The 15477-nt window shown below is 33.1% G+C and overlaps 2 protein-coding genes across 2 annotated transcripts in view; one reads left to right on the plus strand and one right to left on the minus strand.

The window, feature by feature from the left end:
* The window catches only part of LOC128982020 (ubiquitin-like modifier-activating enzyme 5), a 22129-nt gene extending 15860 nt beyond the window's left edge, over positions 1–6269 (minus strand). Inside the window, exons 1-5 of the mRNA XM_054401060.1 lie at positions 6205–6269; positions 5591–5758; positions 4567–4702; positions 1641–1724; positions 1201–1313 (exon numbers count right to left, since the gene is read on the minus strand). Coding sequence (XP_054257035.1) covers positions 1201–1313; positions 1641–1724; positions 4567–4702; positions 5591–5758; positions 6205–6260 — 557 coding nt within the window. The 5' untranslated portion in view covers positions 6261–6269. The remainder of the gene's footprint in view (positions 1–1200; positions 1314–1640; positions 1725–4566; positions 4703–5590; positions 5759–6204) is intronic.
* A 248-nt stretch (positions 6270–6517) lies between these two features.
* LOC128982021 (carbonic anhydrase 13-like) overlaps positions 6518–15477 on the plus strand; it is a 57633-nt gene continuing 48673 nt past the window's right edge. Inside the window, exon 1 of the mRNA XM_054401061.1 lies at positions 6518–6666. Coding sequence (XP_054257036.1) covers positions 6639–6666 — 28 coding nt within the window. The 5' untranslated portion in view covers positions 6518–6638. The remainder of the gene's footprint in view (positions 6667–15477) is intronic.

Consider the following 15477-nt stretch of genomic DNA (forward strand, 5'->3'; position numbering starts at 1 on the left):
CCACACACAGGGTAATCTTTGTTAAATGATTAGGCTACCTAATGTTTTTGATCTCTGAAAGAAATCATATTGATTTTCAGAAGCCTATGTTGCTCTGTACGTATTTATAAGGTGTAGTACCAGAAATAAAACATAGCCGTCATTGAGATGTAAATAAACGATCTTACAAAACTAAATTTTTGCAATGGTACAATGCAGAAACTTAAACCATAGTCTACTAATTATCCACCGTTGATATACCATGATAAAATTGTATCCATCTTCAATTGTTCATCGTTTGTTGTTGTCAACGGTAACGTGCTCTGCAGTGGCCGTTGCCAACGTCAAAACATGAATTCCCCGCGATTCCCTGTCCATCTAGCTGCGCTGCAACTTAGGCGCGACTATACTTGATCTACGACCATTTCAACTTAGGCGCGAGCTCCCAAGCCTGGTTTCTTGTCCGGGGACTAAAGTTAGGCGCGTCTAACACTAGGCGCGTACTAGCTGGGCTCGAGCTCCCAAACCGCCCCTAAATGTTCTAAAACATTGTCTCCCCGGCTAGAAGACATCACTGTAAATTGATGGTTCTAATCCCTTCTCGGTCAGGTCTCGTGTGGAACTCAAGTGTTAAACAGTGTGTGGCAGAGCCTGGCAGGAGAGGTCTAATGAATAGTGAACCGGGTGGAAGTTGACAGAATTATTGAATATTTTGTAAGTTGGCCCTTGAATCAGGAATTTGGTTTATCCATGATGCCTGATAAGAGGTAAGAACACAAATATTTTTAAATAACAATTATTTTTTTAATAGTTTGTAATTTGATGTTCATAAGAAAGGAGAAAACATTATAAAAAGATACATAGTTAAGGTTAAAAATTGTTAAGGTAGGTGAACCTATCAAAGAATCCCCATCATAGTAAATCCAGTGTTGCGCACCGAGATTATTGCAAATGTGAGTGAGCAGAATCTAAAGAAAACCTCAAGCAGAATCTCACGCCTATAAACATCGCTATCTTCAAAGCTACCTAGGTTGGATTGTTATTGGGCTCTTGCTAGTTCAAATTCTTGGATAATTTGAATGTCACTGATTCAATTTTTAGAAAATGCAGTAAATGTTCTGAACCTGGACCTAACTGTCCTTGATCATAAAATATGTCTCCCACCCTATCCCATTTTAGCCCCTCACATGTACAATAGCTATAAAACCATTTCAACCTTACCTTATTCGGTCCATGAAGTGGGTGAAGTTGTCCATAGTTGTGATGTTGTAATTGTGAGTCTCAATGGTGACGTCAGGGTTTATAAACGTCAAAGTGTTAGCAGCTGCTTCTACCTGATAAAAAATATTAAGTTCAGTTTTTGGTTGGCAGTTGTCATTTTGGATAGCTTGTAGTTATCAATTCAAATCTGATTTTAAAAGGCTCTTCAGTTGATTAGTAGTTAGCCAGGAAGATAGATAGCTGTTACACATCCGAAACGATGGTCGTTAGTTCAGTTTATTCAATGATGCAGTCATCGCCTGAAGACCTAGATTTGACAATCTACTGTGGCCGTGGAAGAATATTATCTAGATTTCTAATAGATTTTTAGTATGTAACAAAAAGTCCCAATAAAAAAAAACAAGGATTTTAAGAGTTACATGATTCTAAGCCAGGCTTACCTTAGAAAGGCCCGACTGATGTGGCTGGAAGAATAATCTGTTCATATTGGCAAGTTCAACCTTGTCGTAATCAAATAAAAGCAACTGAAACAAAACAATTGGAGCCTGTTAACAAATTGTGGACTAACACTAAAACATGACTAAAATGTTAACACATAATATTGCTTGATTTACGTTGGGAAGAATTAAAATTTAAAATTTGTTTAAACACTTTTAGTTTTGTATAAATCCGCTAATTTTAAAAAAGACAATTAGAAACAAGATGTCAAGATTATTTACAAGGAAGAATGTATTTTAAGGTAGAAATTATTATTACTTGGATGCATAATGATTTTAGATCACTTTACCGTGTCCCAATTTTTTCCTTTAGTTTTGGTTTTGACAAAGTATAGCAAAGTAAATTAACACATTGTGTTATAGATCTCAACCTCAACTCACCTTGATCATTGGGCATTAATCAAAAAGTTCTTAGCCTATGTAAAGAATTTTTCAGTAAAATAAATGGCATCAGCAATCCTGTCACATACTTTCTCCCATTGGCTTCTCAACAATTTTAATCGAAATCAGTCAAGCTGTTTTTTGAAAAATCTGATTTTTAAATTTTAGGCTAGTATGAGTTTTTATGGAAAAATCATGTAATTTACAATAACCTTAGATTTTAATTTTACACTACAGCGATGGAGGTTGTAGTCTACAGTTTTGTTAAAAGGGCTAAATTTTAATCAAAATCATTTGGGGAATTTTTGAGAAAATTTGTTTCTCCATTAGGCTATTTTATAGATGTTTATGGGGGAAATCACACTTAAAAATCTAAAAAACAAAAAACTTTAAAAAAACACCTTTGAATACCATGAATTAGTTCCTACATACCACATTCCTTAAAAATCGGACAGCAAGTCTCGTACACATCCACACACACAAACATCACTTCGAAAATCACTTTTTTTAGATCAAGGGGGCCCAAAACGGATATATTATACACCCAAAACTCAAACTTGAAAATGATTAAAACAATACTTTCTCCATATATTTACTATGTACCTTAGGCCTACTGTGTATAGGGGGAGAAAATAAAAAAAGATTCATGTAATTTAACTTCATTCTAAATTCGACCAGCATTCAAATTATAATTAAAATACATTTACAAAGAAATTTGCTTTTTTAAGTATAATTAAGTTATTATTTTATGACTAGGCTATAGAATCTTTAAATATTTTTTGACCAAACATTTTTACTATGGAAATTTACGAGTACTATGGAAGCACACATAAAAGTAATGAGAACATCAATATAAATAATATTGTTTATTATGATATTGCAGAATAGTACTTGCGAAGGGAAGTGGTTTATGTCACTCTTTGAGGAAGACCAACACAAAAAAGTAGAGCATAAAATTTATACTTGAAACGACCTGAGTCATTTTAAATTAGACAAAACAATCAACAACAAAGGTATAAGATAGCAAAAGTACTGTAGGGATGATTAAATTTTACAGAATTAGAGACAAGTCCAATTTCAGAGAGAAGTCACTCCAAAGTACTTAAAGGATATTGCAATATTAAGAGATAGTGAAAATCCTTTGTTAAAACAAACGTTTATCAGCTAGAAACACTTTTGATCAAACGAGAAAACAATTGCAATTTCATTTCTCAATTATTCTTTTATTGGAAGTGTCAAAAACAATCTCTCAAGTTGGTTGTTTAAGACACTTAATAGCTTTCTATCATCTTGATAAAACTATCTCAAAGATGACCTGTCATAATGTTACTATTAGTGCCACTTGTTTTTAGAACATTAATTTCACGCAATAACAGAGTGGGATTAAGTAATGGGAATATCTAAGAATAGAATAAAGTTTGTGCCTAGCAATTATTTTTCTTGGTGGATAATTACGCCGGATTAGCCTATAACCTATTAAAAAATACAAGATAAAATAACAATATTTAATAGCCTATTGTTATTTATCTAAAGGAAACATGTTATCCATTCATGCTGTAATTGGAATAAATATATTATTCTATTCTTTTATTCATTCACTGTAACGCCATTATCTATATCAATAGGTAGGCTACTCTGTCAGAAGCCAATTGGGAGGCGGAGGTAGAGGCTAACGCATACCAATAGTGGTGTGGTGTCCGTAATTTCGGTTGGCCACAAGGCCGGTGCGCACTATCCCGACCACGACTCAAACGGATACGGCCCGTTTTATAGTAGGCGAAAATGGAATAGCGCGCACTGGTCGACTGGTCGGATCCTGGTCGCACAACCAAAGTCTATGCAGTTTGGTCGGGCCCAACTCGCTGGCTGCTACAGCCAGAAATAGCATACAATGTAATGGGACGACACGCACTAACCCCGACTTTTCTCTGACCCGACCAGTACACCACTCAGTACACCTTCAGTATTCCTAGATCAATCACACGATGAGCACTTGTTTTTGTGTGGTTTGTGAAGTGACTTCTTTTGTAAAATGTCGCAGGATTTTGACACTAAGAGTTTTATTTATAGCTATTAACGAAAGGCCCTGTTTATGGGATCTAGGCCTATCAGCAGTAGATTATGCCAACAGAGGGATGAACAAGGAAGCTTGGGAGGAGATCACGCTGATGTTTGTTGGACGTGATGACGCTACTAAGAAGGAAAAGTCTCAGTTAACATTGGATGTTCTTCCGCTTAACGTACCTACGATACAAATGCACCACAGCAACTACTTCTTCAACATCCATCTTGACACTGAAGTTGGTAAAACATTCGTTGCATTAGTCGGGTCGTGCTCTGGTCGCATGGTGAACAACAAAGACCGGTCGGGCCTTTGGTTGTGGTCGTGGTTGGGATAGAGTGCGCCGTCTAGGTTCTGGGTTTTGTTAGTTAGCATCGTCTAACATAGGCTTACGCCTGTCAATCAAAAGTACATTTAGTTACTCACTTTACCGATTCCACAGCGAGTAAGCATCTCAGCAGTGACACTTCCAACTCCGCCCACTCCAACTACAGCTACAGTGAAGTCTCGGATCTTCTCATAGTTGTCTACAATACCCATACGTTTTAGGGCCATTAAACGGCTGCAACAAACAAAAGGTATTGTTATGGGTTATCAAATAATTTTTGTTAGGCTATTACATCTATGCAGTAGGCCCTACTGAAACTTCTCATCATATATGAAACATGCTGCCCAATGTTGACAGCTGCTAGTCTAATGAAATTCAATGAACCATTAAATGGATAGGCTACATTTTGGAACTATGTTTAGAGTAGGAGTAACTTAAATCCTTTTTACGTGTGCCTACTTGTATCGTCAGGGTAAAAAAGGCAATAACTTATTATGACCCAAGATGTTTATTATTTACTAAACAAAAGGTCAGAATTTTGACTAAGAATATGAGATACCAGCTACGATCTAGTTGGTTTGCAGGATTCAACTACATCAAACCACCACTTTTATATTTCTTTACTTAAATCGTTTTAAAAATCCAGGGGATAATTTCTGCCTAAGGCCAGACATTCAACAAGACAAAAACTTAGCCAAGTATGAGATTATTTTACCACCAGAATGGTTAACTAACGACCAAAATGGTATATAAGACTTCATGAGGTATTTTTTAAAGTGCTGAGATCAAACTGCTGCCGCACCCTAATATACCTTACTGTTGCTAACCTAGTAATTAACGTCCCGGACTTTGGTGCAAGGAGAATAAGATCGATTCTCGGCACATCCAAAATTATCCATTATACGCCTGCCTTATGTCAAGCGGAAGTCCATGGAATCACATAGGCCTAAGCCTAGGCCTAGTCTAACTTAATACTTTAAACCTCTATGATATGAACTTCCTTTTGAAAGTCATATATATACTGTTGTGATCATAAATGCTACTAACCCCCAAGTATAACCACGAAATTATTCATACTACTTTACACTGTAAACTGTAAAATTCTCTATCCATATGGCTTACCTGTAAGGGTTAGAATCAACAACTTCAGAAGACATTTCAGCAATTTTCTGTCTCGTAGGTTGCACATGTTTTGCTTTTTCGTTAGCCAACTCAGTTTCTAGCTTCTTTATTTTGGCAAGCAATTCTTCGTTTGTAGACATTTTAAAAGTATTCGATTTTCTTTTGTAGCTAAAACAGAACTAGACTAGAACACTACTTCTAACCTCAACACTAACAAATAACAATGTGTGTGACAGACAGCTCCAACTCCAACGTCAACAAGCTCCATCACCATATGTTTTTTGGTACAGACGACAAACGTGTCACAAATACGTGGCAGTTGTACCAGCTGTTATTTTTTTTTTACCTATCAAACGACAATAATTAGGAGCACCATGTAATACAGACATAATAACGTAGCACTGAATTATTTTATACTTTTTCAAACAGTAACTCCAGACTACGTCATATTGTGGTTTAAGGTATACTATATCGAATCTTATCTATAGCTATAACACTCAAATAAGTGTTTATATCGTAAATTATTTGTGTGATTATTCAGATTATCTTAAACAAATCCCTAGCATAATTCAAAATATTTTGACTCTGTCGTGCATTATTACTTTAAATCATACCAATTATTTTTCATTGCATCCGAGACCAATTTATCCACAAACTGAAACGCTATCATAGTGGCAGTGGTTGCATTGTTTACAAGCGCGGCGTTTTGAATTGAGATAAACAGACGCGTAAGTTACAACCTGTTTTCGATATTATCCTATATTTAACAAACCATTCTTTACACTCTTTTCTCCACGATTTTCACATAGTGAGTTTCGCGCATGACTTATTTACTTATGCAGTGTCATATTTGTCATTGGATCCACTTATCAGGCGAGTGGGAGAGGGACAAGTCACGTGACTTCCCCCACCACCACGGAATACCCGGTGTGTTAAAAGCACGAAGACCTACAACCATAATCACAGTGCGCGACGGTCGTAATCCTGCACTTTATACAGTATCGTAGTCGGCCAACTTTCACGTCAAGGTCACCGAGTATAAACAACCATGAGTTGGGGCTACAGCGAAATTGACGGTGAGTCAGACGCTAACACTTGTTTAGTTAATTAAACTTATTGTCTCTGTATGTAATCGTGTTCTAAAAGTACCGGTACTTGTTTCGTTGTTGAATATACCTTGTTGTATTCGTTAAAATAATTCTTACAACTTTTCGCTCTGTAAACATGTAAGTTTTAATCAGATAATAGGTAAAGCAATTTAAGTGCAATCAAGTATTTGTTTACAGTACAAAAAATTAATTGATTAGGTTTATTTTATATAGATTTTCAAAAATTATCATTCACAATCCTATTTTATTGTTCCAAAAGAACTAGTTTCTTTATCAGGAAGCGGTTGCGGCAAAACCTATAATCTTTCGATGAGTTTATTTTTTTAAATTTAGTTTTTCAAAAATATTTAATTTTGAAGTCAAAATAGTTTGACGCTGAATCATTTGGTCAACTTTTAAGTTTACACCATCAAAGTTAAACACTAGATTAAGTGACACGTTTTCAAATACATTTTTCACTTTAAACCAAATAAGTTTTTTAATGAGTAGGATTCTTAAAAACAGTTCTCCAAAAAATTACACAGCATTGCAGAATCTGTTTGAAAGTTACTAATTTCCTATCAATACTCAGGGTGTACTTAATAAGTACAACACATTTTATTAGTCACAGTTAATCTAGAATTCATAGTACTAAATTTATATTCTGCTGACTAACTGCCTTTCCTTATCTAGTAATGTCTTCTCATGCGTTTGGTGACTAACCCATTCGACTTTTACATTAGTTCCAGCTCGTAATTTTGTTAGAATCACAATCACACTAAAACATGAAACTAGAGGAGAGTTTTTTATCAAGATGTTTCGCAGCGTCTTCGGGTTACAAAAAAATAAACATGTAGACCCTACTGGTTTAGTTCCGTATAAGAATCCAACGATCCCATTAGGATTGTATTTTCTTCATTTGAAAAAAGTTATAATGGTAGCTATTAATAAAATAATAAAACTTGTATAGACACGCCGACACACTTTTACACCATAAAGGTTGTAGTTCTAAAAAGGTGTAAGCTCAATTAGCTTAATGCCCATTGTACAAGTCAAATTTCTAAGCTTATTTTTGACATATCTTAACGAACATAAAATATGCACCTGTATTAAAATTATTTTCCATCAGCATATTTCTTAATTTTTTTTCATAACCATAGGTATATATTTGACTTTATAGTGCAGTAACTACAGTATATGAAAACTTGTAATGTAAAAATGTATATGTGCCAAAATTATTATTGGATAAATTTGGCCAGAATCGGTGTTTTGACGCTAAAAGTATCTACACATGCTTAACCAGAAAACATAGTCTTTTGAATATATTTAAAGTAAAAAGTTATTAAAATTAAATGTATTAAATTTAAAAAGTTACAGTTTTGTTTTAAGTAAAGTTTGAACTATACAAATACACATGTTGGTCAGGAGGCACATAAGTGAAGATGTCGGCCTAACTACACTTTTCCGTGGGGTGAGCATTTTCCGGTAACAATTGGGGTTGGATTAGGTCATCGTCTTCTTATCACCCCTTCTGTCATCTTAAACCAGATGTCAACAAAACGCACAATGCTAATGTTTTGCAAAGATTGAAATTAAATTCTTTTTAACATTTTTTCTTGTATTTTTATTGTAATAGTTACGGTATGTATGAGCTTTTAAGTTGGTTTTAGCATAAAATAACTAAAGTGTTCGTTTATCTTAAAACCTTTAATATATTTTCCAAAATTGTTATTTTTTAATTGTTCATAACAGTGTTACATTTTATTCATCTATTGCATATTAATATTTTTTTCTATGGTAATTTTTAAAGTCTAATTTGGTTATTTTTGCATATGTAATAATAAAATGTAAAACACTAAAAAAATTTAAAAACATCGAAGAATTAATAATTTTTACAAATAAAGAAAAGTAGGTAGTCGTACAGAGCGTAAACAATACACAAATTTGAAAATGTCTACTTCCAATAAAAAAAAAAGTCTCATGTATCAGTGATTCTCAAGAAGTTCTCTTGCTTGGTTTCTTGATTAATCCATCAAGAATGTGTAAAATACATTTGAGATACTTTGTATTCAATAATATAATCGATGTTCCCATTAGGATTAACGATATAAACACATCGTTGATTAGGATGTGATTATCATAGGAGTTGACTTTTTATTATAGACAAATTTGACGTCATATATGTCTAAAATGTTTATATACCAATATTAATTTAATTTTTATGTTTATTCAGGTAAAAATATTAGGTAATGAATCACTGAATTACGCAAAACACATTCAATTATTGTAAATTGAAACTTGCACATGAAATAAAACAACAACTTTGATAGTAAACAGCGATTAATTTGCTATACATTGAATGTATTTTTTATTCTTCCACAGACGGAAAGACTAAAAGAATTACATGAGTTGAAAACAATCCCCCAGTTGTCGGGTTTCTCGTCTAGGTGGCATAACCCTTCCATCAATACTGTGTCATAACATCTTATCATTGCATCTTCTTATCAGTCTATTTTCGTGTCAAACCCAGTTGATAAGACGAATGGGTCTTATCTCTAAGGTGATTAAAGTATTTGTCTTTGGAATGTTGAAGGCATATTAACCTTAAGAATACAATTTGGAAATATTTAATGGATTGTTTCTGGTTGGGTTTTTCTTGTAATATTTTTCAAATATAGGCTTACATTATACAGTATCGTCGATTTCCTTTGTGCTACGCTAAACGATTACTAAAATATGCGTTTTACAATACGCAATTATTGAAGTTCCGGATCTTAACCGAACCTAACTCTACACAGTTTTGTATTAATAATTATAAAATGTTGATACAAAAGAACATGGTGGTTGTCGGGGTTGTACCCGGTGGCAAGTGGCGGGGGCACCCCAGAATTTGAAAACATACACATTTCATTTATAACCCCCAAAGGATGTGACCCCCCGCCAGTCAGCCCCCCCCCTAAACTCTATCCCTGGTTGTGCCCCTGGTGGTAGTCGTATTACGAAAAAGGTTTACTAAAATTAATTAATTATTAATTTATTAGCAGACCTAATTTACCTGCAAAACTTTTATAATAATTCACAGATGAATTGACATTTGCTTCGATTGAAAATCGTGTCGTTAGTATTAAGCCCATTGTTAAAAATACGACTAAAACACTTCACCTTCACGTATGGTGATAAATTTAGCTATTGGAATCGTACAAAATATTTTGTATAGTTGACTGGATTGAAACTACATAACTGAAATTGCATTTTCTTATCGAGAGAATGTCTTAATTGCATTTCGTGACTAACCTATTAGGTTTCACGTTAGTTTTAGCTCGTAAAACTATTATGCACACATTAAACCTTCAAACTAGGCGTGGTGACTGATAAAGTGTTATGCAGCAATTTCCCCATTAGTCACTAACCAATAAAAATAATAATGACAAATATGTTTGTCGTGCTTATTTTCTACATATAACTTATCTTAAACTATCTTGAGCAAAACTGATGTTGAGTCAATAGTTTCGTGAATAAGCCGCGTTGTTTTTATAATGGATTATTTTCAATTTGAAGTTTGCTTCACGCCATAGTCCAGTTATAGGGTTATGAAATATTGAGTAGGTTTGATTTTGTTTCTATAAATCCATTAGTGTTGGATATCGCACTAATACTATTTTGTGCATGTACGACGTCTAATAGTTATTAATTTATTTATATGGTTCATCTGGGAGTGGTTTCGTTCAATATACAGGGTGTCCACAAAATAACTGAAACATTTTAAAGGTCAATATTGATTCAAAATAAAAGACTATGTTTAGTGTTTAATATATACAGGGTGAATAACAAGTCAAGACCCCCCCTCTAATATTTTTCTAAGTACTGTAAATATACAGAGATATACTTTTGGTGGTCTTGCAATCTTAGCAGGAAGTTTCATTTTATGATTTTGAAATTTTGATCGTCCCCCAAAAAGGGATTTTGGGGGCAACTCAATTTTTTTTTATGTAAATCCTCTTTAAAAGATCCTTAATTTTAAGTGTTTACAAAAACTTAAAGAATGGTGGAAACCAGAGTTCGCTATCTCTTCTCTTTCCAAAATGGTAGCCCGTCAAAAGTTTAATTACGTTACTGTTACATTAATTTTCTTGTGTAATAAAAAGTAATTTCCCTCCCTCTAATGTGTTCCTAAGTAAATATTATAGAGTAATCCCTTTGGTGGTCATACAACCTTAGCAGGAAGTCTCATTTTATGATTTTAAAATTGTTGAGTGTCCCCCAAAAAAGGGGATTTTGGGGTCAACTCAAAAATTTTAAATGTAAACCCCCTTCAAATGACACCTCATTTTAAAGTGTTAACAAAAACTTGAATGGTGAACAAAGAGTTCGCTATTTCATCTTTATCAATGGTAATATTGGTTCGTAATTGTAATATTAAAAATTTCAAAATCATAAAATGAAACTTTCTGCTAAGATTGCACGACCACCAAAAGGATATCTCTGTATATTTATTTAGAAAAAAATTAGAGAGGGGGGGTCTTGACTTTTTATTCACCCTGTATATTTAAAGCTGAAATTCTCAAGTTTTATTAGAAACGTTGATTGTATAACTCGATATGAGCACCATTAACAAGCAGGGGCATTAACAGGGGCATTATGAGGGCATTAACAACCAATTGATTTGTTTACATTTTTTTTAAATTTTGGACGATATTATATTTTTTTAACAGTTAGCATCCCAGGCATTTATTTTGTTTGTTTTTAATATTACAAAAACAACCCTTTGAAAAGATTCTAGCGAAATGCTATTTTTATCACTATCTACTGCTGTTTACCCAATTTAAATGTAGACTCTTTTACATAATTGATTCCTCATCCTTATTGACCAGTTAAAGACATTTTTCTTGACCGCTTTATGTATGGGAAAAAGTTTTGTCTGTCTTCTTATTAATGAGGGAATTTGAAATTTTGACATCGACCATAAAATAAAAGATGAAACTTTGGTCTACGTAAAAGCATTTAAACCAACAAAGCTTAACCAACTTGAACAAATCTTAAATTTTGCTTTAGTTTTTACTTTAGGGTGTCAATTATTCCTATAGTATGCAAAGTGTATCGCTATATACACTTCTATTTAAGGTTTCTAACAATGGAAATATAAAATTACTCCAAAGATTATAAACTAAATCTCAATCTCTACCATAACGAATACATTTTCTAAATTCCTGTTAGTTTCAATGTTAAATCACGTTTCATAAAGAAAGGTAAAGCAACACCTGTTAACATACTGTTATCGCATACACGATAATAAAACAAGAACCCGCTTAGCAGGTGTCAAGGTAGCATAATATCGTGTTATCATGGTTTAACGGCTCTACGTAAATAGTACCGTCAGCTGTTCACAACTTGTTTAAAAACATTGAATACAACAACAAAATATTGATGCATTGTGTTGTGTTTTGCATACACTATGTATTTAATGATTTTTGCCCATATTAATCTTTAATGCTTACTGCTAACGGCGTCTCTCTTTTAAAATAAAATTTAATTAAACTAGGAATTTATTTAAAAATAGAATCTAATTAACAAATAAAAATATACTCAATTCGGCAATAAACAAGTTTAATGAGGTAAAAATACCATATTTTACACATAAAATATATCAGCATTTGACATTACACGCTATATAATTAATAACTATAGGTGATTTTAATACACAAAAAACAATAACAAAAATACATAAAACATTCGCAACAACAACGAATTAAACATTTTGAAAGAAATAACAACAAAATCTGCATGCATAAGAATAAAATTTTAGTATGAAGAATATAATTTTAATATAAACTAAAACAATAAATTATTGTTTGTTATTTAGGGATGATAAAATATAATAGTTAAATATCGCCAGGTTAAAGTCAATGTCACTTTGTTGTCAATGTTGCTTTGACCCCTAAAATATATTTCACATGATTCTCAATTTTCAAATATAATTCCGAAATCACACGAATTTTGATTATTAGAGAAGTGGCTTATTATATTGTGAATGTTTTGTGATGTATTAGATTTATGAGAGAATAACAAGTATATATTATCCTATCTAGACTTTTCAGTAGTTTATCTCTGTAAAGTTTTCAACGGGTGTGTTTTTGTTCACTTCTTCGAGTGAGATGTGGTTGGAGATCATTTGAGCAGTCATTTGTTCTTTGTTAATTTGACAAGGCTATTTTCTTAAATGCTTGTTTTTTCCGCACTTAATATCGCATCATATTTTGTCTGAATTACAATGATTGAAGTAGAAACTTTGGCATCGGCCATAAAATAAGAGATAAGTCGAAGATAAAACTAAACAAAAACCCTTCAGGAAGAAAAGTGATTTAATTTTGTAGGTTGTAAATAGTATACAGAGTTATCGTTTTATTAGCTTGGAACTGTTTGAAGTTGAAATTCCGGTTTTACAAGCAAATCATGAAGCAAAAAATCATAAAATATGATATGAACAAAACTTTAACACTTACGCCACCAACATGAACCACATAAAACCAACCTTCTGAATTTGCAATGGAATAAGGAGTTAGTCTACTTTTACTATTTAAAGCCAATGTAAAACCTTATTCGGTGCTATGATACATAAAGTATTTTGTGGCACTGTTGGATAGGAGCTATGGTACCTTCTTTGATTATACATTTACCTTACTAATGCAACAACTCTAAGCATATTTATTATACATTTCATCGTAAAAATTTAAACTGATTTCACTCTCATCCACCTAAATTGCACTAATTTACTCCAAATTTATTTCAACAAAATTAAATAAATTAATTAAATTATTAATTATCAATTTAATCAATTTAATTATCTATATAATTAATACGCTACATGAAACTTTGTCGGTTGAACTCCTCCGTCATTTCTTAACCGATTTTATCCATTGACGTCTCATTGGAAAGAGCGTGTCGCGTAGATTTGCAAACTGACCTTACATTTTTGAAAAAGTCCCTTGGGCTCTGCCCCAGTGGCTGTTAAAGTTCCCATGTTATCCTTATGAAGAACATGATTGTTTACATTTTGATCAGCTGTATATTTTAATTGCTGTTATTTTTCATTTCAAAGTCTTTTAAAATAATCGGAAATTATGATGACTTTTATTTGTTTTTAAATAACTACTTTACTTCTTTGCAATTGCTCGATTTCGAGCAACGTGTTTGCTAGTTAATTATTAATTAATTAATATAAATTAAGACTGTCCTTCACAATATATTATAAATTGATTTGTCAACACGTGGCCCACGTCCATTAATGCCTTGAATTATTATTCAAAGTTCCACCGGATATCAAGCCTTGTTTAGCATGCTAAGCGACCGGATGCCGATGATGATTAGAAGCTTATTATGATTTAGGCTTAATATTCTTACGTGATTTAATTTATGGAAGGGGTAATCTTTCTAAGTGATTGGTTAAAAGGATTATGAAACCAACCCATTAAAATAATTGAATCTTTCTATAACTTTTGAACTATCAAGTTTATTCCTTGCGTGATTTCATTTCTAGCAATAATAATCACTCTAACTGATCGATTGAAAAGATTATATAAACCCATGAACACCAATATTTAAATATTATTACTGTAACTGTTGGACCATAAAGCAGATGTAGAGTCGGTAGTGTGAGACAAAGCTAAATGTGTAGTAATATAGTAAAACGATTATGTGAAAGCTTTTTTTCTGCTTAAGACAAACTGATTACAACCCAATGATAAAGAGGAGCTAGGGCCATATTCGACGGGGTTATCCCAACTCCACGCGGTAGTCAATTTTGGCTATCACAGCCCTGAGGGCTGTGAGTTTGTATTTGAAGTTTGAAATTGTTATAAATGTACATTATTTAGAACTGTACGAAGCCACAGTAACTAATAAAATAAAATTAATTAGTACAAAAGAGAATACTTATGTTTCATTTGAATTTAACTATCATTAACCTAACCAAACCTAGCCTGTCACAAGAATAAAGTAGCTATGAACAAATACAAGTGTAACATTACTCTATGGACACACAGTATATATATATATATATATATATAGAATATTTTATATTAAACACATGATATATCATACGAAAGCACGACAAGGTAGCGTAGAGATGAGATGTGGCCACCGCGCGGAGTTAGGCTATCCCCTTTCGACTCTCCAAACGATGTACACTACTACTATATGCTCAATTTGATCTAGGATTCACCATGTAGTCAAATATGAAGACTATTTAATGCGTGTTTCATGGTCTATCCCGTTTAAGTGCTAATATCTAATCAATGTTTTATCTTATTTAGGAGACAATTTTAATGCTTGAACTCTCATTTGTTGTTACAATATTGGCAGAAAAAGCTGTAGAATTATCGTGTAAACAGCTTGAAACGGTCTGAAGTGGGCTTATCCCAACTCCGCGCAGTGGTCAGAAATCTGTCAAAACCGACTGTCCAACTCCGCGCAGTGGTCACTTCGGATCCCTCGCGGCACATGTCCAACTCCGCGCAATGGTCAATTTTGGCTCTCACAGCCCTGACGGCTGAGAGTTTGTGTTTGAACTTTGAAATTATGTTATACTTTATGTTATGTTTATCATTTATAGGAAAGTAAAGAGATAAGATATACCTAAAACAGGAGATGAAGCTTAAAAACCACTAATATGAGAAGTTTTAAAAAGTCGGCGAGATAGAGTGACTGTGAATTTATACGTTCCAAATTCTACAATACTCAATCATTCATATTACTGGGCTTATGAGCTCTCTGAACTTTAGTACCAAGTTCAAAAATATTAGT

The sequence above is a fragment of the Macrosteles quadrilineatus genome, unplaced genomic scaffold (assembly GCF_028750875.1).
Source record: "Macrosteles quadrilineatus isolate MER2022 unplaced genomic scaffold, UCM_ALF_1.0 Scaffold_81__1_contigs__length_513824, whole genome shotgun sequence".
NCBI classification, from domain to species: Eukaryota; Metazoa; Arthropoda; class Insecta; order Hemiptera; family Cicadellidae; genus Macrosteles; species Macrosteles quadrilineatus.